We start from the raw sequence: 24,815 nt of genomic DNA on the forward strand, positions 1-24,815 counted from the left end.
TTAGCCTATTTGCTGACGAGAAAGACCCGGCAAAATTAGCCCAGAAAGCACAGAAACTGAGGGCCATTTTCCATTACTTCAACACAGTGACAAATAAAAGTGATAATCAAGATCCAGGTACTGAGAACACACTTATCACATGGGATTTTGGATTCAGTGTAGCTATTTCAGTGTAAATTTAATGGCCTTTAATTGTTTTAACAGCAATACCAGATGGACTGGTTACTTTTGAAAGGACTAGCATTCAAAAATCACAGCTCCCTAAATGGAAAAAGTAAGTTACATTAATTACAATCTAAACAGACTAAAGTGAGTTGACATGCCTCTTATTGATCGTGTCGGACTTTAGACAGAAGAAGACTCTGACAAACCTTCACATCTCTCCAGAAGGATCCATTGAGCATGAGGGTACAGGGATGCTGCAGGTCAGTTTCATCTAAACTTCAGTTTTGTACCTGTTCTTCAGTTTCATCTACATCACATGGTTCTGGACAGGTGGAGTTTGCCAGCAATTATATTGGTGGGGTGCTGGGATCGGGACTGGTTCAGGAGGAGATCCTCTTCTTCATGAGTCCAGAGCTCATCGTGGCCAGACTCTTCACTGAGAAACTGGCTGATAACGAGTGCCTCAAGATCACAGGTACTGCTGGGGCGTTTAGCACAGACAAAGTTAGAAAACTAAAACAGCTTTCAGTCAGTTACAGGGATAGTTCACGCAAAAATGAAAATTACCTCATTCTGTCACAGTCACAGGACACCTTTTTATATCAGTAAATTTCAGACCCGCAATGCAACAAATTCAGTATAGAATGGTTACACACATATAAACGTATTTACAACACACATGGTAACGTGACAGAGCGATAGTGTTGATGGTTACGTGACATTTCCTCTTATCGCTAATGTGTCATCAGGTCCTCAGATGTACAGCTTTACTTCTGGCTACAGCAAAACCTTTTCTTGGGTGGGTCCATACAATGATTGCATGAAGCGGTAAGTAATGATGACAAATATACAAAATGTAAAAGTTCATTAAAAAAAAAAAAAAAAACGTTGGTTTTACAGCCACAAGTAAATTCATAGGGATAACTGGAAGAGACGTTATCGGCAGATTGTTGCCATCGATGCTCTCGACTTCAAGAACCCGAAGGACCAGTACACTAAAGAGAACATAAAACGAGAACTCAACAAGGTACTAGTTTTAACACATTAAAATATATGTAAGAATTTTGCCATTCCTAACTGTAAAGGTTATTCAGGCTTGTGTGACTCTCAAAGGCATTCGTGGGATTCCACGGAAAACCAGAAACAGCTATCGCAACAGGCAACTGGGGCTGCGGTGCCTTCAACGGAGATCCTAAACTCAAAGGTAAATAAAGACAAAACACACACGCATCCTGTTTGATCTGGAGACACTACAGATGGATTATGATAAATGCACAGAACAGAATGTGTTTGTCTTCAAAAGCTCTCATCCAGTTGATGGCTGCCGCCGTGGCTGGACGAGACGTGGCTTACTTCACCGCTGGCAATAAAGAACTTGCAAAAGAAATACAAAGAATGCATGAGATACTGACCATCAACAAAGTGACCGTGGGTAAGTACATTCACTGAAGTCAAAACACACAGGTATTAATTGGTTTAATAATAGAGCACAACAATAGGGTTACACAAACAAAAATTGATTCATTTTCTCCTATAGATTTTTAGAAATAAGGTTTTTTAATATATATATAGAAATAGATCTTTAGTTCAAACCTTTCATATGAAATACACTATGAGCTCTGATGTTAAGTGCAGTGTCATTTATATATTTATTGCCTTAACAACCTAGTTGTTCGGAATTTTACTTGTAGCATAGTAAGGTAAAACTACTTAAATTGGCTGTTCAGTGTTGCTCTACAAAAATAGTTTTTTGATTGATTTAGATCAACATTCAGTCTGAAGATGAACTAAAACTACAGTGGTAACAAGAATGAGAAGCATTATTGGATCGTTTCTTCTCTCAACAGGTAAACTGTACAAGTTGCTGAAGAAGTTCTGTGGAAACTACACTCATGAAAGTGGCTCGCCAATAGACCTGTACAAACTCATCAGAGAGAAGATCGGGCAGAAGGATAATTTATTGTAAACAAATGTAGCAAAAACAGTCCAGCAGTATTAAATATGTAAAGCTAAACTCTGAAGGAACTGAATAATGATACAACTGTAGGCCTACTACTATACTAAAAAAGAAAAAGCGGTTGAAATGTTTATCTTGTAAGCTCACAGGTGTCATATAAATCTAATTATTTACCTTAATTAAAAAGCTTTATAGTCATTCAGCATTTATATTAATCAAAGGCCTCAGTAACAGCCAATAAGGGACACATTTCATTTATTTGTTAATGCAAAATAAAAAAAAATGTCATGGTGAATTACTTGCATCAAGTATAAGTACAAACAACAGCAGAATAAAACCCGAATGCTTTTATTGAATAAAGTAATATGATCATTTTTTGGCTTAATCTCAGCTTGTTTTTAGAAATTACAATAAAATAAAATGAAACCAACGTACCTTTTAATTCACATCCATGGTGTAACAATTTAGCATCGGTTGCACTTTAACCGTTTCAGTTTTGTTTCTGTACTTCATAAATGTCACTTTACTGTCTGTATCTAAAAAAAAAAAGAGAGAGAGAGATTTAAACATTCAAAATGCTCCATTTATGAGGGTATTACAAATGTTTATTAGTTTTAGGGGTTTGTTCCCAGCCTCAAGTATAAGCAAAAGTGACAGACACTTAGCAAACCCCGCCCACATCTAAAGCTTATAATAATTGGAGTGGCGCCATCTGGTGGTTAAAGAGACGAACGATAACAGTCATGTGACTAAAGGTGAGCGATTAAAAAAAAGGCTCCTGTGTAAAGCGGTATTGTATTGACCAGGAAAGTACACTGTGACAGAATTTATTAAATGCCAGTTTTAGAAATAAATATTTGTGTGTGTTTTTTTTTAACTGCCACCAGCTCCAGGTTTCATTCTTGCGCGTTCACTTTCACGCGAGCAATCACAAGCACGTCAACAACACGGACTATTACCGCCGAACAAGTGAGTAGCCTAGATGTTATTTACCATTTTCTGCACATTCTGTTTCGCACGTATCATTTAAAATTTGGCGAAAGTTACATTGAGGTCCTTTTAAAAACAGCGCATTTGTCTGTACACAGTTCATAAAATCGAAAGTGAAAGCAAGTAACACTACAGAACAAATATTAACTATGTATATAATTTAGTATTAATTAAAATGAAAGAGAGGAGATGCACTGTTTTAGCATTTTCCTCTTCGTACAAGATACCTCTAAGTACACTGAGTTTGATTTATACTAACTTTACCTACTAATATGTTTTTCCCCCCACGCACTACCTTTATAAACACGTGTTTCCTGTCTTTTCCTTACTCCAATGAGTTTTTGGTTACCCTGAAAGTTTGAACTCCAGGAAGAAATAGTAAACACGACTTCAGATGCGTAGATCCGAAATAGAAAAATGAAGAAACACATTAAGAAATAGGCCAAAAACCTCACATCATAGTATTATACAGAGGCCACATAAAATTACTACTACTACTACTACTACTATTAAATTAAATATTTAATTAAATAAAGGTTTTTTTTGTGGCCTCTCTATAATTTTTTATGAGCTTTTTGGCCTCTACAGGGTATCTGCAGGAATCTTAAGCTCAAATTTAAGACTTTTTAAGACCTGCACAAATAAAATTAATACCATATGAGCACAGTAGGGCAATGTATAGTAACATATTAAACTGTAAAATTACTGTAAAAAGCATGATTTACAGTTCAGATACAGGTTTTCACAAAAACAAAGTTTTATAAAATGATAAACTTCACATTTTAGCCTTTAAACCATTTTTAAGAAAATGAAGTCAAAAGAATCAATTATTATATTAATTTAAACAATTATTATCAACCAATTATTATATTGATTAAATAACATATACAAATATTTTACTGTATTAATTGTTTAGGTTTTTATAATGCATTATCTTCTTGTCGATCCACCAGTTCACATTTACAACTCTGGTGTTTCCTGCGTAAAACATGGGTAATTTTCCTATTGGTCTGAACAAAAACAGCAGACAGGCTGATTAAAAATGCAAATTCATTCTCTGCCAGCAGGAGGCGCTTTGGGAACGGCAGAAATACAGTGGTTTCCCTGGTAACGGCTGTAAACAAAGCAGCGCAGCTTCTGACTTTGAAACGTGTAGCGCTCGTGTTTATGGAATGAAATCACAGCCTTTTGAGGTTTAATCGTCACATTAAGCCATATCGCAATTCTTGTCTTTCCATGCCCAAATTTAAGACCTCTTGAAATCAAAATTAAGACGTTCTTGTACCATTAAGACTTTTTATGGCCTTAAATTTGTGTGGATCTTGATTTTTCTATTTTTACCCTGAAAGTTTACCATGGTAATAGTTTCCAAAATATCATATAGGCTATGGCAGTTATTAATTAGAAAATCCTAAATATTTCGCCCTCAAGCAGCAATCCTAGATTTCGCCCACGAAAATTTGCCGAACAACGATAATCATGACAGAACCTTAACTTCGAATCGAACTTTTCAAAGTTATTACAACATTTAAAGGGGTGGTAAATCAGCTATTTTCGAAGGCTTTATTATGTTTATGGGGTGCACTGTAACATGCGTTCATGCTTCGTTTTTACCTTTATTCTACACCATAGACTGTAAAAAAAGATAGACGACGCGTCACCACTTCCTACCACTATAGAAAAGTGAAGCCAAAGCATCTCATTATGGCCGCTGCCATCTTGAGTAAATGACGTCATTTGGAGCCAGAGTCTGCGCAAGAGTGTCGTGAGGTGGAGCTGCGGTATCAAACTCCCACAGACCCAATCAACCATAACGACATGCCCTGTTTTTATAGCATCAAATTACTAGCTAAAATCAAACTTATCAAAAAAACGATCAATTTAACATGTATCAGCGTGATAACGACTACCTTAAATGACCAAAACCATCTTTCAGAAAATTGTATTGGAAGTGTAATTTATTTTTTTATTTTGACTCAAGTCCCATTCGTTTACATGGAGAGGGCGGGGTTTATGACCTGTATTGCAGCCAGCCACCAGGGGGCGATCAAAAGCCCACCCGTTCTACACCGCTGGTTCCATTCTCGTCAAAACCGTCTGTTGACTTCCTGGTTCTCTGAAACCCCTCCCTCAGAAATACGCAATGGGTTCTGATTGGTTAGTTGTGATTCGCTAACCGTCTAGTGCACGCTGTCCAGAAACGTCAAGCCCCTTTACCATTAATGGCGTCAATATTGCCTTATCAATTTGAGCCTGAATCAGACCCAGAGAATATTAGTGAAGAGGATCGAGCAGAACTCTTACAGGACGTTTCAGAATGGTAACTTATGCTTTTTTGTTTGTAGTTGTCTCATACTTTATAGATACGCTGTTATTTGTAAATGCTACTGCTGTTTATGTTAGCTTTTGATACACGGTTTTATCCTTATTAAAGCTTTAGTACAGCAGAATACATGATTGCGTTGAAGCATTTTTGTAGAATAATTGTTTAATTTATAACAGTAACACTATGTTTACTACAACAACTCTTCCTAGGGTTTGTGATTTCATCAACCCAGGAAGAAGCTCCTTGTAGTCCCTACCAGCCGTGTGTTGTAGGCCTTAAATGCAGAAGTTGTTTATGCTCAAACAGCAACATTACACACTAACTAAAGTAAAAAAAATTGAGACCATAATCAAGGACCCCTTTAAAACACCTGTCAAATCCATACATGGATTTGCTTTACTTTTAAGACTTCCAGTCTTGATTTGGGTACTGTGATATTTTTTGTTTAATTTTGGCCTTAGATGTCACACAACAGCGATGGATGCTTGAATCAGATGAATAACAGTGGAAACACTGTTGATCCATTATCAAGAGGAGAATCCAAAAACCGGCACTCACAGATTGATTCTGCAGGGGCCACCAGCCAGCACAGATCTAATGAGAATGGAATGGAAGGGAAGGGGGACGAGAAAGAACGCCTGCATCTGGTGAGAATGCAGAGAAAATGACCAAAAATTCCAAATCCGATGAGGTTCAAAGCCCCAAACCAAACCATAGTACATCTAGAGAAGGCAGCTCAAACCAGCCCTCTCAAAGTGCACCTATGGACACTTCAGATGTTTCCTCAGTTGTTTCCAGCTTAGGAACAAGACCAAAGCCTTCGATAGAGCTGCGGCCCACATATCCCATCCAGAACCTCAGAACAATGGTAGACTTCTACAAAGAGCTCCAAAGAGCCTGACAATTACTTATACACTACTTAAAGTGTGTTTATCATGCGACCTATTAACTGTCTCTGTCTATTTGTAGACCGCAATTATTCCAACAACAAGGACAAATGGACATTTGATGCACTTTATAATTATGGTCAAGTTAGTGAATCTATCACTATATCAGAGAACAGGTAAATATTAATGTGAAAATACACACAAGAGGTGTAAAGAGGATCTGAAAACCATACTTGGGTAAAAGTACAGATACCTTACAGTGAAAATGACTCCATTACAAGACACCAGTTCCAATTCAACCTGAGTAAAAGTCTTAGAGCATCTGATTTGAACAGTACTCAAGTATTTTACTTGTACTGAATGTAGGCTCAAAGATGCACTAGTCCTCAACACCTAAGAGAAATGCCAGTGAAAAACAAGAAACAGTTCATTTGTGAGGAGAGCGATCACATTTATTTTCTGAAATCAAAATAAAACAAACACCTCAAAATTACAATAAATCAAGGTCGAGACAACAGCTTCTTAAACGCCTACAAACACTGAAGTCTCCTAAGTAAACTAATATCCTTCAACCGTACCACCCACCCCGGATGCGATTTCTACCGAGGAGGATCCCACCTGCCCAATTTCTGCCCCTGTGGAGGTCTGTGCACACCACTGCAGCCATGTCCTCATCTCATATAGGCTATGTTGACAAGTTTGTGTGCAGAAGGGCAAAACGCACATTATATAGTACCTTCAATGCCCTTAGATGGCGATATCACTTCTTTTGTAATTGAGTAACTGCATTCCTCATCACAAATGTATTGGAGTAAAGAGTAACATGTAATCAAGTAGAAAGTAAAAGTTGCTAATATCTTTGATACTCAGTAAAACTATGAAGTTGCCAAAAAGATACTTAAGTACAGTAACTTGTTACATTTACTCAAATACTTTACGCCACTGGATACACAGATTGATTTGTGTAATTGCTCTACAGCGCTTACACAAAATGGACAATAATCTCCATTTGCTGATCCCAAAGATGGCCAGACTAGCTCTTGATTTACCTGAACTCATTCAAAAGGTATGTTACAGGTTCCTTTATTGTGTTAATTAAGAATCCTGTAGTTCTAGTATTACTTATGTTGTAAATATACTAGTATAACTTATGTTTTAAAGTAATGTCTGGTCCACACTGTATGATTTTGGTTACGATTTTGTCATCTAAGACAAAGTTTGTGAATTGGCTTTTATGCAAAATCTGATCAGGGTTATATTGTACAATGTGACAAGCAACAATCATACAAGACAAAGAAAAAAAAATCACATCACATCACAATCACAAAATCATCATTTGTCAGGCTATAACAGTGGAGATTTAGATTGAATTTAGATTGAACTAATTGCATTGCTTGTACTGTCTACACTTTGTCTCTAGCCCATCCCTCTCCTGCGACAGCAACAGAACCTGGCCATAACAATGTCTCAGCAGCAGATTTCTTGTCTGTTAGCAAACGCCTTCTTCTGCACCTTCCCTCACAGGAACAACACTAAACCTGGTTCAGAATATGCCAACTACCCCACCATCAACTTCAGCAGGTGTTACACTGATCACATTACACTGAAACTATATATATATATATATATACGCATGTATATATAGGCTATACCGATGAGCAATTACATTATGACCACCTATCTAATAACCTGTAGGACCTCCTTTAGCCTACAAAACAGTGGCCATGTGGCAAGGTCCTCCAGTTCCCGTACATTGCGGGGTGGTAGTGATGTAGCGCAAACCAGCTTTTCGATTTCATTAATGAAAATTCACCATCATGTTCCTCGAACCCCTCCTTGTCGACTCTGGCAATGCGACATGGTACATTATCCTGTTGGTAACGGCCATCACCGGCAAGGAACACAGTTGCCATGAATAGGTGCACTTGGTCCACAACAATGTTCAGATACCTGAGAGCTGTCAGGGATTGTGCTATTGGGATAATGGGGTCTAAAGTGTCCCAAGAAAACAATGCCCACAGCATAACACCGCTGCCACCGGCTTGTGTCTGCCCATTTGTGCCCAACAGTGCATCCAGGTGCCATAGCCTCTGTTGGTAATCAGCGTATCTGCGCTCGGCCATTGAATAGTGATGCATCAGGAATCTTGATTCATCAGACAAGGCCACTTTCTTCCAATCATGCACGGTCCAATTTCAATGATCTTGGGCCCATTTCATACGTTGTTGGCGATGGCGTGGGAGACCCGGCTGGGTGGTCGGCTACGTAGGCCCTGCTGGTGATTTGTTGCACTGTTGCCCTGCGGTCGCTGTGAACAATGCGCAACAGTCTCAGCCCCCCTCTACCATCATGTTTTGATACATACTCACTATAGTTACAGGTAAACAACCCACAAGGCCCGGGCCATCACAATGTGTCCTTAATCAAACTCCAATAAATCGGCAGTTTTTCCTATTCTGACACCAAACAGTCCTGACTACCAGGAAAAAACAGTTTTGTGAATTTAGTATTATATCATGTCATTACATTGTTTAGAGCATAAGAAAAATTGTGAAAAATAAATTTTTTGAAAAATTATATTTTATTCATGTTATGCCATGTCTCTGTAGAGGACATCGGGACTTTAAAAAGTCCTGTTTTAAAAAAAAATAAAAAGACATGAATAGACATGAAAAGGCAAAAACAGTGGGATTTTTGTTTTAATCAGAAATCAATTTTTATTTTTTTATACCAAACTTTATATAAAGATAATTCTCAACTATGTTATGTTATTTTTAAAAAACATTTTTCTTAATGCAAAATGTGTGTAAAATGGCCATAAACGAGTTTTACCATTATATACAATGTATCTATAAACTGTATCTAATTTGCATATTAATGTGTTTTTGGGGCAACATAAAATGAACAAATAAGTGCAATAATGGGAGTAATAATTAGCAAGATTTTCATAATAATATCTAATATTTAATAGGAATATTGATATAATTTTTTCTCTATTCATTTGTTGTGGCTCCCAAAATGTGTAATAAACATGCTTTAAGTCCTGGTGTCCTTTACAGTGGACATGTATGAAACTGATGTCCTGTTTCATAACAGAAGGATATCATATACCCCATTCAGAAACATGCATCTCTCTTTTCCCTCTGTTTGAAACCACATTTCATTCTGATCTAAAAAATATAGTTTTGTTTTTTTTGGTATAGCCTATTTGCTAACAAGACCTGCCTTAAAGGCAGAGAAACTGAGGGCCATATTCCATTACTTCAACACAGTGACAAATAATGAAGATCCAGGTATTGAGAACACGCTTAAAACACAGCTACTGGACACTACTGTTCAAAAGTTTTGGGTCGGTAAGGTTTTTTTAATTAAAAAATGTTTTTGAAATAAGTCTCTTATGCCCACCAAGGCTGCATTTAAAGAATACAGTGAAAACAGTAATATTGTGAAATGTTATTACAATTTAAAAATGTTTTCCTTTGATGAAAGCTGAATTTGCAGCACCATTACTCCAGTCTTCAGTGTCAGAGTTCAGTCCATCAGAAATAATACTAATATGCTGATTTGCTGCTCAAGAAACATTTATCATTAATGTTGAAAACAGATGTGCTGCTTCATATACATTTTTTTTTCATGATTCTTTGATAAATAGAAAGCTCAAAGGAACGGCATGTATTTGAAATATAAATATTTTGTGACATCTTAAATGTCTTTACTGTCACTTTTGATCAATTTAATGCGTTCTTGCTGAATAAAAGTATAATTTCTTTTAAAAAAATTTTACTGACCCCAAACTATTGAACAGTAGTGTACTGTATATGTCACTGTCGCAGGCACATATTTCAAAGGAAGCAAGCAAGGAAATGATTTTGGATGTAGTATAACCAAATATAATGTCTTTTAACTTCTTTAACAGCAAAACCAGATGGACTGGTTACTTTTGAAAGGATTAGCATTCCAACATCACAGCTCCCTAAATGGAAATTGTTTGTTACATTAATTATACACTAAATAGACTGAAGTGATTTGGCATGTCTCTTATTGATTGTGTTGGACTTTAGTCAGAAGTTCCCCTGAGGAACCTTCACATCTCTCCAGAAGGATCCATTGAGCATGAGGGTACAGGGATGCTGCAGGTCAGTTTCATCTAAACTTCAGTTTTGTACCTGTTCTTCAGTTTCATCTACATCACATGGTTCTGGACAGGTGGAGTTTGCCAGCAATTATATTGGTGGTGGGGTGCTGGGATCGGGACTGGTTCAGGAGGAGATCCTCTTCTTCATGAGTCCAGAGCTCATCGTGGCCAGACTCTTCACTGAGAAACTGGCTGATAACGAGTGCCTCAAGATCACAGGTACTGCTGGGGCGTTTAGCACAGACAAAGTTAGAAAACTAAAACAGCTTTCAGTCAGTTACAGGGATAGTTCACGCAAAAATGAAAATTACCTCATTCTGTCACAGTCACAGGACACCTTTTTATATCAGTAAATTTCAGACCCGCAATGCAACAAATTCAGTATAGAATGGTTACACACATATAAACGTATTTACAACACACATGGTAACGTGACAGAGCGATAGTGTTGATGGTTACGTGACATTTCCTCTTATCGCTAATGTGTCATCAGGTCCTCAGATGTACAGCTTTACTTCTGGCTACAGCAAAACCTTTTCTTGGGTGGGTCCATACAATGATTGCATGAAGCGGTAAGTAATGATGACAAATATACAAAATGTAAAAGTTCATTAAAAAAAAAAAAAAAAACGTTGGTTTTACAGCCACAAGTAAATTCATAGGGATAACTGGAAGAGACGTTATCGGCAGATTGTTGCCATCGATGCTCTCGACTTCAAGAACCCGAAGGACCAGTACACTAAAGAGAACATAAAACGAGAACTCAACAAGGTATTAGTTTTGACAAGTACAAATAATGAGGTTTGCTGTGGTAAGTATTTGTTATCGTAAGGTTAGGCTTATACCGTGTGACTCTCAAAGGCGTTTGTGGGATTCCATGGAGACGTGAAAACGGCCATCGCAACGGGCAACTGGGGCTGCGGTGCCTTCAACGGAGATCCTAAACTCAAAGGTAAATAAAGACAAAACACACAGACATCCTGTTTGATCTGGAGACACTACAGATGGATTATGATAAATGCACAGAACAGAATGTGTTTGTCTTTAAAAGCTCTCATCCAGTTGATGGCTGCCGCCGTGGCTGGACGAGACATGGCTTACTTCACCGCTGGCAATAAAGAACTTGCAAAAGAAATACAAAGAATGCATGAGATACTGACCATCAACAAAGTGACCGTGGGTAAGTACATTCATTGAAGTCAAAACACACAGAACCAAATAGGCTTATACTATATACTGATATTACTAATTGAGTAGGGCTTCGCAAATAAAAATCCCATTAATTTCCTCCTAAAGAAATTGATTTTTAGTGATAAATTTTTAGACAGACACACCATGAGCTCGGAGTTGGATGATAAACATTAACATTCAGAAGTTTGGGGTCAGTAAGATTATTATATTTTTTTACAAAAATAATACTTTTATTTAGCAAGGACACATTAAGCAGCAAGTTTTCAACATTGATAATCATAATAAATATTTCATGAGCAGCAAATCAGCATATTAGAATGATTTCTGAAGGATCATGTGACGCTGAAGACTGGAGTAATGATGCTGAAAATTCAGCTTTACATCACAGGAGTAAATTACAATTTAAAATATATTCAAATAGAAAAAAAGTTATTTTAAATGGTCATATAATTCTACAGTATTACTGTTTACTGTATTTTTTTTAATCAAAACATCCAGCCTTGGAGAGCAGAAGACTCCTTGGCCACGTTCACGCAGCAGCAGAATACGGTTGTCAGTCCTGTAATTGAGTCCTTAATACGGTTATGTTCACACACAGGTCGGTTATTTTCAGGCGTGACAACCGCATTCTGTAACTGAATTCACACCTATACATTTTCAGGACTCTCAAAACGCATTCTCGGAAAACCCGTGCTGTGTGAACGGAACAGGACTGGACAACTAGTTGTCTGTCACGTCGTACAGTGCGAGAGAGCCGCTCTGCTGCACAAACGCGTGTTTACCGCGTGTTGCGTGTTTTCATGTCTGGTTTCAGTAACTTACAGTGACGGAGAAATGAGCTGTGGGTCATCTGAAAGTTTTAGATCCAGTCTCCACCGGAGCCGCTCCTGTCAGTTTTGTGTTCTGCGCGCGACTCAAATGCTTCGCTCTCCACCCAAACATAAAAGCTGCTGTCAGTTAATTAAGACTTTACGGATTAACTTGCGGCTCAGTTGGACTCTTGTCGTGACAGAAAGTGATAAGACTTTCAGTTTTATGGACGTCACCATCTTTGATATTACTCTAGTCGCTATTGTAACTGGTAAGAAATACGGGCTTGACTCCCACTGCACGTCCATACAGACAGTATTCGAAACGCTACTGTAAGTTGCTGTGTGAACGGGACATTTCGAGACTCACACCTGTAAGTAAATGCGGTTGTCAATCCCAAAAACGTACAGTGTGAACGTAGCCCTTGTAAAAATCTCCATTTAAAAAAATCTTTTTTAAATATATCTATTTTTAGTAGCATAATTTAATAGCCAAATTCAAGAACCAAAGACGCTCAGTGTTGCTTTAAAAACATACAGTAATACTATTTTAATTTAAACTAGTTTTTCAAGTTCTGATTTAGAGTAACCTGATCGATTCTTCTCTCGATAGATAAACTGTACAACTGGCTGAAAGAGTTCTCTGGACACTACGCTCGTGAACATCACTTGCCAGCAGATCTGGATGGATTCATCAGTGAGAAGATCGGGCATATGGCTAGCTTATTGTAAATCTGCCCGGCTACTCGAGATACATACAAGCTCACTTCAGAAAACAGTAGTCAAAAACAGTTCAGCAGTATTAAATATGTAAAGCTGCTTTGAATGTATCAGATTTCTGAAGGATCAGAGTAATGAAGTTAACAATACAATACAAAAAAAAAAAACTGCTTTATGTAATGTATTTGTTTTTGGACCACAGGTGTCATATAAACTTAATTGTTTACATTAAAATAAATTATAGTCTGTCACAAATCATATTAATCAAAGGCCTTAGTATCATCTGAAAGTGCACAAGACATGTCTTTATTAATGCAAAAATAAACTGTGCTCATGTTAAATTTGTTCTTGCATCAGTTATTAGTACAAACAAGCAAACAGACTGAACTGAGATGCTTTTATTGAACGAAGTATCATAACAGTAGTCTGGAATACACATAAGCTTAAGAAAATAAATAAATCCTTTTATGTCCTGAAGAGAGTCTTTCCGCTTGCTGCTTAATCTCAGCTTATTGTTTTTTTAAATTACAAGAAGATAAAATGATTGTTTCAGCTTTCAGTCCTTGAATTCACCTATTTAAGTTCATAATAATTTGGCACTGAGTGTTTAGAGGGTGAATGGGAGATGAAGATATAGGAGGATGAAGGTGAAGGATATGGTGTCTTCACATTTCCTTCTGTATTATAAAACTTCTAAACGCAGGCAAGCTAAGTAGTTCCTTTTTCGCAATAATTTAAAAATGCATAGGGTTCCATGCATGCCCTTTAACACCCTCATGCTATCATTTCTGAGAGACATCCATGCTAACTCGGGTAACGGACGGTGCAAACATTTTCTTGCGCTGTTGTCCGTGATTTTGTACATATTCAAAATTAATTATTATTTGTATTATTGAGGAGAAACCTCTAGTTCAAGCTGCATGTCACTTTAAGGCTCTATTAAAACCATCATCAACATGCATGTAAATTGATCCCATTACCATGTAGTTGCTAAAAGCTCACATCCATTTAGTAAATCTGCATAGATAGGCCTCTCATACCTACTGTACAGTGCAAATCAAACCTGTGCTTTGGTCAGGACATTCCTAGCTGCCAGCCTGCCATCTAACGCTAACAGCGGGGTGTGAGTTTCCTGAAAAACGAGGGACGGAGGGTTGGAAATGAAGTGAGTGGTTGGGGTGAGGTGGCCCTGGAAGGCATTCAGGTTAAAGGCCGTGTCTAAGAACCGCTCCAGCTCCACAAGATGAGCCTTCTTGTTGCCTGTGGCGGGGGCAGCTGCAGGCTCTCGGCCAGCGTACCTGAGAAGAATACATGTAAATAGAAACGTAAATGCATGTTTTCATTTAGCAGACGCTTTCATCCAAAGCGACTTACAACTGAGGTCTAACATGCATTATTACATGACTTATATGCATTAACAACGCAAGGGATAATTGGGTACAAATACTGTTGCATGAATGCATAGCATCCAGCATATTTTGGGCAGTTTAACTGTTCAGGACCAGCAAGGGACTCATGAACAACCATCACAAAACAAAACTAAAAACAGCTGTGGATCATCCAGGTAACAACAAAGTATTGAGAATCAAGCGTATGTAAACTTTTAAACGGGGTAATTTTTTATAAATTCAACTATTATTTTCTCTTGTGGACTATATGTAAACATCTTTTATGTTAAATATCTTATTCAGGTCAGTACTAAATAAATAACATGCATTTTATATGATCCCTCTTATTTTGGTAAAATAATTCACATTTTTCAGATTCTGCAAGGTGATTGTAAACTTTTGACCACAACTGTATATTTTTTTCCATCACAGTAATGCAATGCAAATGTCAATTTTACTTGACACATGGCTTCATTGTCTGTATGCCAAATATCATTCTTTTAATTTTGGAGAAAAATGTGACCTAGTTCTTGAGAGATTTTGTGAGATTCACTCTTCAGATGAGTCTAAGGACACGAGTTACCATATGGGACGGGTGTTGTTGAACACCCTGCTGATGCGTGGCTTGACGTAGTCGTAGTAGCCTTGATTCTTATGCTCTTCCTGGCACCACAGCAGCTGAGCCTGTGGATACTTCTCTGCCTCTGCTTTCACCAGGTCAAACGGGAATGGAGAAAGCTGGACAAAAATACATTTAAAGTCATCAAATACATCTTTGAACTACTTTAGGGTGAAGGCATTAAGCGAAAATTATAATGCTGTGTACAAATGGCCCATTTAATAAATATAATTATGAAAGTGTATGGAGGTACCTGCTCAATGCGGCTGATGGCCACTGTGTCCTCCAGGCCTCTGGTCTTTCGTTCTTTGGTGAGGTCATAATAAACTTTCCCTGTGCAGAAGATGAGACGCTTCACTTCAGCTGAATTCTGTGATGCACTTCCCTCTTCTGGAATCAGACGTCTGAAGTGTGTCCCTAATCAAACCCAAAAACAACCAAAATTTTCTAAAAAAATTCTTCGCAGGACGTTGTATGACTGCCAAAATTTCAAATGGACAAACCTGGCAGCATGTCGTCAAAACTTGACTTAGCCTCTGGGTGACGTAGCAGTGATTTAGGCGTGAAGATGATGAGCTAGAGTAAATAGAAAAGATTAAAACTTCATGAAACCACAAGTTAGCTACAGACAGAGTCCCACAATGTTTGACCAATACATTTTCATGACTGTTCTATGTCCAGGATTTAAAAAAAATACTTTCATTTACATAGATTTGCTAATGAATCCATTCAAAACAATATGTAACCCATTTTGACTAAATCATTGAAAAAGCTACTTAAAAAGAATGATTTACTCCCAAACTGGACATTGCTAGTAATCGCTATCAAATTAAATATTTATATGATCCCTCTTATTTTGGTAAAATAATTCACATTTTTCAGATTCTGCAAGGTGATTGTAAACTTTTGACCACAACTGTATATTTTTTTCCATCACAGTAATGCAATGCAAATGTCAATTTTACTTGACACATGGCTTCATTGTCTGTATGCCAAATATCATTCTTTTAATTTTGGAGAAAAATGTGACCTAGTTCTTGAGAGATTTTGTGAGATTCACTCTTCAGATGAGTCTAAGGACACGAGTTACCATATGGGACGGGTGTTGTTGAACACCCTGCTGATGCGTGGCTTGACGTAGTCGTAGTAGCCTTGATTCTTATGCTCTTCCTGGCACCACAGCAGCTGAGCCTGTGGATACTTCTCTGCCTCTGCTTTCACCAGGTCAAACGGGAATGGAGAAAGCTGGACAAAAATACATTTAAAGTCATCAAATACATCTTTGAACTACTTTAGGGTGAAGGCATTAAGCGAAAATTATAATGCTGTGTACAAATGGCCCATTTAATAAATATAATTATGAAAGTGTATGGAGGTACCTGCTCAATGCGGCTGATGGCCACTGTGTCCTCCAGGCCTCTGGTCTTTCGTTCTTTGGTGAGGTCATAATAAACTTTCCCTGTGCAGAAGATGAGACGCTTCACTTCAGCTGAATTCTGTGATGCACTTCCCTCTTCTGGAATCAGACGTCTGAAGTGTGTCCCTAATCAAACCCAAAAACAACCAAAATTTTCTAAAAAAATTCTTCGCAGGACGTTGTATGACTGCCAAAATTTCAAATGGACAAACCTGGCAGCATGTCGTCAAAACTTGACTTAGCCTCTGGGTGACGTAGCAGTGATTTAGGCGTGAAGATGATGAGCTAGAGTAAATAGAAAAGATTAAAACTTCATGAAACCACAAGTTAGCTACAGACAGAGTCCCACAATGTTTGACCAATACATTTTCATGACTGTTCTATGTCCAGGATTTAAAAAAAATACTTTCATTTACATAGATTTGCTAATGAATCCATTCAAAACAATATGTAACCCATTTTGACTAAATCATTGAAAAAGCTACTTAAAAAGAATGATTTACTCCCAAACTGGACATTGCTAGTAATCGCTATCAAATTAAATATTTTAGAACAAAAATACTCAAATTTCCATTGCAAATATATGATTTTCCATGATTAATCCATGATTTCCAAAACTGGAAAGCAATTTTAAAATTCCCTGATACTTCCAGGTTTTTAATGATGAGGGAAACTTGTAGAGATGATTAAGAGTGAAATGTCTCTTACAGGCTTTCTGAAGGGCAGAAGGATCTGCCTCCGAAGAACATGGAAGTAGTTTGCAGGAGTCCTGGAAAGATCACCAAGAAAGTAATGAAAAAGGGAACTGATGACAAGATGGAAGCTCAGAGGTGGATTTAGGATGAAAAGACCTCACCATGCCCTCCATGCCATGAGGCAGCAGCAGCACAATGCCGTTCTGTCGGACCCACTTGGCCTGGCCGGGGGAGATGAACTGGTCGATGATGCACTGGGCGGTGTTATGAAAGTCTCCAAACTGAGCCTCCCAGAGCACTAGAGCATTAGGACTCGCCATGGCAAAGCCAAGCTCAAAACCTGCACACAATGAGACACAGACCTCAGGACATTCTTGTCCAATGGGCATATAATGTGCAACTTCTTCTGGGTTTGTTTGACTGACAGCAACCAGCCACAGTTCATTTGGTTTATACCCACCAAGAACCCCGTATTCTGACAGGGAGCTGTTGCACACTGTATATGGAGTTTGGTTCGGGTCAATGTAGTTCATGGGAATGCAAGTCCGTTTGTCAACGTTCTGATCATGTAGCACATGGTGCCGATGACTGTATGGGGATAAAAAGGTGGACTATGGAGAATCAAGTGCCAAATCAAGTTCATTCAGAAGCACGAGATACAGCTGCTCTCACCTGAAGGTCCCTCTCTCCACATCCTGACCACTGAGACGCACATGAATGCCTTCCTTTAGAAGAGAACCTAAGGCCATGTATTCTCCCAGAGCCCAAATGATGAGGGAAACTTGTAGAGATGATTAAGAGTGAAATGTCTCTTACAGGCTTTCTGAAGGGCAGAAGGATCTGCCTCCGAAGAACATGGAAGTAGTTTGCAGGAGTGGAACAGTTCACCACAATCCAGTTACAGTCATAAAGCTGCTGGACAGCAAAGTCCTCTGTGATTTTCTGTGTCAAACAAATGAGTATTAAGACAAGAACAATATTCATAGTAAATATTGTGTTTGGTTAAAATTTTCATGCTTAAAAAAGCCAGAGATTTACAGGAAAAATGTCAGGGTCATCATTACACATCTGCAGGAATCTCTCCGGACGGGCAGAGGAGTGCTCTGGTCCCTGGAAAGATCACCAAGAAAGTAATGAAAAAGGGAACTGATGACAAGATGGAAGCTCAGAGGTGGATTAGTATAAGGAGCCTGGTTTGGGTCGATGTAGTTCATGGGAATGCAGGTTCGTTTGTCGACGTTCTGATCGTGTAGGACATGGTGCCGATGACTGTATGGGGATAAAAAGGTAGACAATGGAGTTGCTTCCAAATCAATTTTATTAAGGAGCAGTGGCGGCTGGTAGAACATTTTCTAGGTAGGGCGCCAGATCCAACCATTTTAGCATACATCCTGGTAGGATTTCTCCCAGTTTAACAAAAGGAAAAGTATTAAGACTTGAAACATTTTAAATAAAGATAATTGCTTTACCAAGTTCAAGATTGAGGATGATTCCCATAAAACTATATTCTCTGCAAGCTTTTTTCAAGATAAATTAAAATATTTTTTAATTTTCATAATTCACAATTTATGTATACAGAGCAACAGCAAAAACTGTGATATATATTCTATATATATATAAATAACTGCAAGTCAAGCTGCAATACCAAACAGGACCACACAGAGATGCCAACAGACTACTATACCAGTTGCCTTAACCTGACTGTATATAGATAAACGCTGATCCATTCAGAATTATTAAACAGAGCAAAACACAAATGAAAGTAAATAAAAACATTCTGAAACGAAATAAAAACGTTCCTCTGTCAGAGTGTTCGTGTCTGAGTGTCTACATAAACCCCACCGACCATTGCAAACTCCTATAAAAACACGCTTCTTCAGCGAGTGTCCATTATATAGCACTTGCCAGACATGTGACCATACTGAAATGCTTTCGTGCAAAAAGCTATCAGAGAGCGCACATACACAGTATGTTTGTTTGCACATTAATAATAACAGACTTGCGCGTCTAATAGTATGCGATTGTTTGTCACTGTAATCGTCTTTACTTCCATTACAATCGTCATCCATCTAAACTTTACTGGTGAGATACTGGTTTGCTTTATTCAGCCCATACAGACTAGTCCTGACTTCATATTTCTTATTAATAGAGGTATGTTTGCTCCCAACAATCGCTGCACAGGTTAATGTTATGTATGATGATGAAAGCATGTTAGTGCTAGCCCTCCCGGAACTCAGAGATTGCATTGCAGTGCCTGCAGTTCGAAAAAAAAAGTCTTTGTATGGAAGTCTATGAGAACAGTCTGGGCAATCCTCGGCCATAGTGAAATCGCCCAAAAAAGGGGAAGTACTACACAGAACGCTGATTGGACTAAACACTATATCCAGAGGCAGAAAAATCAGTCTAGAACAGTGATAGCTGTGGTTGAATGAGATAGAAAAAAATTTCCTCCCTTTTGCACTTTGGTGGTGCGTCACCCTATCGCCCTAATGAAGAAACCACCCCTGTTCAGGAGCACGAGATGCACCTGTTCTTACCTGAAGGTCCCTCTCTCCACATCCTGACCACTGAGACGCACATGGATGCCTTCCTTTAACAGAGAACCTAAGGCCATGTATTCTCCCAGAGCCCAGTCCACTGAGCGGTTCTGCACCATCGTAGCCCTGCCCTTCAGGATGCGGGTGAGACCTTAGAAGAAGACAGACAGAATGAGTACAGATGCTGGCTCAAGCCAAAAAATATTTTTAAGCCTGATTTGAGCTAAACAAGCAACTTTATGATAGAATTTTTGTCAGATTTTATTGGAGATTTCATAAGTTTTTGAAATACAAGGAGATTTCAGTATTTCTGCATTCAAGTAGATAGGAGCTGTAGATATAGCAAGTTCCCAACATGCTTCAAAGATGACTTTGGGTACAGGTGATCTGCCTTTTCATAACTGTCTGCATGTGTATGCAGAGATGAGAGTGAAAGGGTACCTCCGTGGATAGTGAAATCCTCAACAGGCACAGAGGAAGCCACCTGACCAATGTGACTGAGCACTTCTTCATTGAGACCAGTGGACGGGCAGCTCATGCTCTTGGGTTGACCGTCCAGAGTAAAGAAACCTGAAGGGTACAGTACAAATGTCAAGTCAAGTAGATTTCAGAGCAAACACACAGTTTAGGTACACAGTGTCTCAGTTTAGGGACATCAACACAAACACACACCTGGCCAAGGTGAGTCAAGCCAATGCTTGATGTGCAAGATCTTCTCATCTTTAGAACGATTGTACGCCTCCTCACAGATTTTGTCATACTTGGCAATTTCCTCCTACAAGGACAGGCAATGTAAATATTCACATCAAGTAATTTCAGTAAGAAAGTATCCAACAAATATTGCCAATATTTCCTATTAATGTAACTACAACTGAAACACTACCATTCAGACATATGTGGCCAGTAAGATTTTTAAAATGTTTTAAGTATCTTATGCAGACCATTTATTTGATCACAAATACAGTATTAACTGTAATATTGTGAATTATTTTTACAATTTAAAATAAGAGTTTTCTATTTTAATATATTTTAAAATGAAATTTATTCCTGTGATGCAAAGCTGAATTTTCAATAGCCATTACTCCAGTCTTCAGTGTCAGTGTCAGTGCTCAAGAAACATTTCTTATTATCAATGTTGAAAACAGTTGTGTTGCTTCATATTTTTACGGAAACTGTGATACAAATTTTTCAGGATTCTTTGATGAATAGAAAGTAAAAAAAAACAGCATTTATTAGAAATGGTAAAAACATTTATAATGTTACACAAGATTTTCTGTCTCCGATCACAAAAGTATTAATTTCTTAAAAAAAAAAACCTTTCTGACATTAACTTTGAATGGCAGTGTATATATTAATTTTAGGAGTAATATTTGGTTAATCTGACCTCATATTCCTGTCTGCTTACAGCTCCTTCTGTAATGAGCTTTTCAGCGTATTTCTGCAGAACAGGTTTCTGTTTCTTTATCTGTTTGTACATCAGCGGTTGTGTAAACATCGGCTCGTCCATCTCGTTGTGGCCGTTCCGTCTGTAGCTCACCTACATCACAAAGGTGAACACCAGAGTCAACACCTAAATCACGTTTGACACCCAGTTGGCAACATTCCCACTTGAAAAAAAAGTGTTTCCCTACCAGATCAACCACCACATCTTTATGAAAAGTGGCTCTCCATTGTGCAGCCACATTACACACGTACATCACAGCCTCAGGGTCATCTGCATTAACATGGAAGATGGGAGCGTTGACCACTCTGGCCACGTCTGTGGGGTACGGCGAGGAGCGCGCCATCCGAGGGTCAGTTGTGAAGCCAATCTAAAGAGAGGGAAACAAAAATATTTAAATAAATGCAAATATTTACCTCAAAAAAGTCAAACTCATATGGTGATTTCAACCATTGATAAATTGCACCATTTAAACCACATATCTTCTCTTCAAAAGTCTTTCAGGACAAGTAATCATGAAATTATATGCGTGTTATTCCAAAACAAGCACCTATAAAACATATTGTAAAACATAGAGAAATTATACAATACTACTGCTGGGTCAGGTATTGTTTTAAGAAATCAGTACTTTTATTCAGCAAAGATGCATTAAATTGATCAAAAGTGACAGTAAGACATTTGTAATATTACAAATTTCTATTTCAAATCACAACAGTTTTCCATGTTGATGATAAGAAGAAATGTTTCTTGAGCAGCAAATCAGCATATTAGAATGATTTCTGAAGGATCATGTGACACTGAAGACTGGAGTAATGATGCTGAAAATTCAGCTTTGCTTCACAGGAATAAATTACATTTTAACATATGCTAAATAGAAAAGAGATATATTAAATTGTAATAATATTTCCACAATATTAATGTTTTACTGTATTTTTGATCAAATAATTACAGCCTTGGTGAGCAGAAGAGATTTCTTTCAAAAACATTAAAAAAAATAAAAACTAAAAAAACCTTACAGACCCCAAACTTTTGAACTGTAGTGCATAACTAATTTGAAGAGGAAATTCTAGACAGAGAGTGTGTATGAAACAGACCTGGTTGTTTACGACCACATGAATAGTGCCGTGTGTGGTGTAAGACGGAAGGTCACTCAGGTGGAAGGTCTCATAGACGATGCCCTGACCTGCGAAGGCTGCATCTCCATGCAACAAGATGGACATCACCTTTAGAGACAAGGACACAGTCTTCTTAGTGACACCATGTCAATCATGTCTTGTTGTCTGATCACAAAAGACGATTAATGACAGTTCTTAAAACTGTTGACATAATACAACTGATCACACCTTTGTCTTTGAGGGAAGTTTAATCTTTGGATATAGGCCACTTAATTTGTACTTTACATTTAGTCCACGTCTGTACAATTTGATAAAGTAAACCTTAAGCTGATGTCTGCACTTGAAATCTACAGTAATTAATAGATTTGTTTTCCTGATGCACTGATTAAAATCCTGCTAATGCAATAATGGGGTTTAATGGGGTCTTTAAGAGAAACACTTATGTTTAATAACATAAGCACATATGCTAGAACCACAAGGGCAGTTCACACACCCTCTTGCCGTCAGAGTCACCGCAGTAGAACTGCTCTGCCTTGGTCTTGCCCTGCACTACAGGGTCCACTGCCTCCAGGTGTGAAGGGTTGGCCATCAGAGACAGAGTGATGTGACGATCAGTGACCCGGTTGATGCGTCTGTGGTACATACCCAGATGATACTTCACATCACCTGAGCCCTAAAGAAAAATCACAGAGAGAAACTGAAACATTAACAGGACTGGAACGTCAAGATTCTTTGTTTGAAAGGAACATTAGATATATTACATAGTTTATACACTATAATTTTCCTATAAATGTTGGAGAGAACACCTGTTTTCACAAAAAGCATGTCACCATGGATTGTGTGCAGAGCTGTAAACCACAATTAGAGTACTGAATGTTTAATGTATCACTGCACTAGTTGTTCCAGATTTGCATTATTTGTTAAACATTATCACTTTAATTTTAAAGTTGTCATGAAATGAAAATTCAACCTATTTCTAAATGCATGTTACTGTGAACAGTTCACCAATGCATATGTTTTACCCTTTTTTGGTTACATCATAATTATGAAAGCTTGTATCCACCACAGGATAAAAAAAAAAAGGTAACTGCGATTTCCCCCCCCTCACAATCTGACAATTTGCTATTAAGAGAAAAAAGTCAGAAATGTGAGATACTTGCAGTTACCTTTTTTTAAATCCTGTGGTGGAATTGTGAGATATAATCTACAAAAAAAAAAAGAGAAAAAAACAAAAAATCAGGATTGTGACATAAAAGGTTGCAATTACATTTTTTATTTTTTTATTCCTTAGCAGGAAAAAAAAAAGTGAGATGTAAATTCAAAATTCTGAGAAAAAAAGCCTGTATTGCGAGATGTTGCTTCATATTGAGCGCTTCAAACTAATTCACAAGCACACGGTTTAAAGCGGCTTGCACTTATCTGCAATGTTAGAAAGTCACACCAGTATTTTGAATCATGACTGCAAAAATGAGGTACGTCCTGAACTGTTATTTTTGTGGAAAAATTGCTGAGATGGGACCTTGGGCCTCATTAAAAAAGTAGATCTGGCTTTTTATTTGTGTGTAAACACTGAAATATTTGTTTTGTAATCTGTATAGTGAGGTGAATTAGAAACTTGTGCTGAAGGAAATGAAGGCGGCTAGAAAGCGCTGCTCACCTCATCTGCGGCTTCCAGCTTTGAATCACACTGGCAGAAAATCTGTTCCAGCTCCTTCCGGATCACATTAGCAAGCACATTCAGACGGCCTCTGATGGACAGCAGACAATTCAGACATGTTTAAACAGCCCTATATACACTGTATACTTTATTAACCAGAATACATTGTACAGTCGGTTGTTCCTCTACCTGTGTGGCATTCCCATGATAACGCTCTCCACTCCGTTCTCACTAGATTTGTCGATGATGGTTTTGAGTGCAGGAATGAGAGACTCACATCCCTCTAGGCCGAAACGTTTCTCTGATGACCATTTCCTCTGCAGGAACTCCTCAAACCTGGCAGCATTACAAAAACATTGACATACTAAAAAGTGTGTTAAATAACAACATATGTGACCTGTGCTGGCAAAATGAGTTGGAATGCGCACGGTCTAAAATTGAGCTACAGGCAAAAAAAGTGAAAAATGTCAGTTTTGGTCGAATTTGAGGTTTCCACAAAAATGAGTTAATTAAGCCCTCTTCTAGTGATCCCAATGCTTCAAATAGTAATTAAACATCTAAAATGATCTTTATTTGTACGTTTTCTGAGAGGAGTACCTTTTTCTTTGCTCACTTCTGGACAACTGCTGCTGCTTCTCACCACAAGTTGTAGGATATATCGTTGCAAAGCGCAGCATTCCAGCTTTATAAATATTCATAGCGAATTCTGTATGACATGAGTCTGAACCAGTAAAATATGATTTTCAAACCCATGCTGATGAAAACA

The 24,815-nt window shown here is 38.0% G+C and overlaps 2 protein-coding genes and 1 pseudogene across 3 annotated transcripts; 2 read left to right on the forward strand and 1 right to left on the reverse strand.

The window, feature by feature from the left end:
- The first annotated feature begins 33 nt into the window (after positions 1 to 33).
- Positions 34 to 2,617, forward strand: LOC107706795 (poly(ADP-ribose) glycohydrolase-like). 2 transcript variants are annotated; one of them, XM_016510618.1, is made up of 8 exons: positions 34 to 117; positions 205 to 274; positions 350 to 640; positions 915 to 993; positions 1,084 to 1,192; positions 1,279 to 1,369; positions 1,469 to 1,597; positions 2,013 to 2,617. In XM_016510618.1, the coding sequence occupies exons 3-8, from the start codon at positions 403 to 405 to the stop codon at positions 2,129 to 2,131; spliced, it is 765 nt and encodes a 254-aa protein (XP_016366104.1). In that variant the 5' UTR covers positions 34 to 117; positions 205 to 274; positions 350 to 402; the 3' UTR covers positions 2,132 to 2,617. The 2 variants fall into 2 exon arrangements, with proteins under 2 accessions (XP_016366104.1, XP_016366105.1); XM_016510619.1 differs by lacking the exons at positions 34 to 117; positions 205 to 274 and having other exon boundaries at positions 341 to 640.
- Positions 2,618 to 5,122: 2,505 nt separating this feature from the next.
- LOC107706751 (poly(ADP-ribose) glycohydrolase-like) lies at positions 5,123 to 11,677 on the forward strand. Its single transcript, XM_016510554.1, has 12 exons — positions 5,123 to 5,432; positions 5,900 to 6,085; positions 7,209 to 7,391; positions 7,746 to 7,906; positions 9,509 to 9,618; positions 10,242 to 10,315; positions 10,387 to 10,461; positions 10,532 to 10,679; positions 10,954 to 11,032; positions 11,123 to 11,231; positions 11,322 to 11,412; positions 11,512 to 11,677. The coding sequence occupies exons 1-12, from the start codon at positions 5,430 to 5,432 to the stop codon at positions 11,655 to 11,657; spliced, it is 1,365 nt and encodes a 454-aa protein (XP_016366040.1). The 5' UTR covers positions 5,123 to 5,429; the 3' UTR covers positions 11,658 to 11,677.
- Positions 11,678 to 13,847: 2,170 nt separating this feature from the next.
- Positions 13,848 to 24,815, reverse strand: part of LOC107706796 (2-oxoglutarate dehydrogenase, mitochondrial-like) — a 33,979-nt pseudogene continuing 23,011 nt past the window's right edge.

This window comes from Sinocyclocheilus rhinocerous, unplaced genomic scaffold (assembly GCF_001515625.1).
Source record: "Sinocyclocheilus rhinocerous isolate Xijiao unplaced genomic scaffold, SAMN03320098_v1.1 scaffold864, whole genome shotgun sequence".
NCBI classification, from domain to species: Eukaryota; Metazoa; Chordata; class Actinopteri; order Cypriniformes; family Cyprinidae; genus Sinocyclocheilus; species Sinocyclocheilus rhinocerous.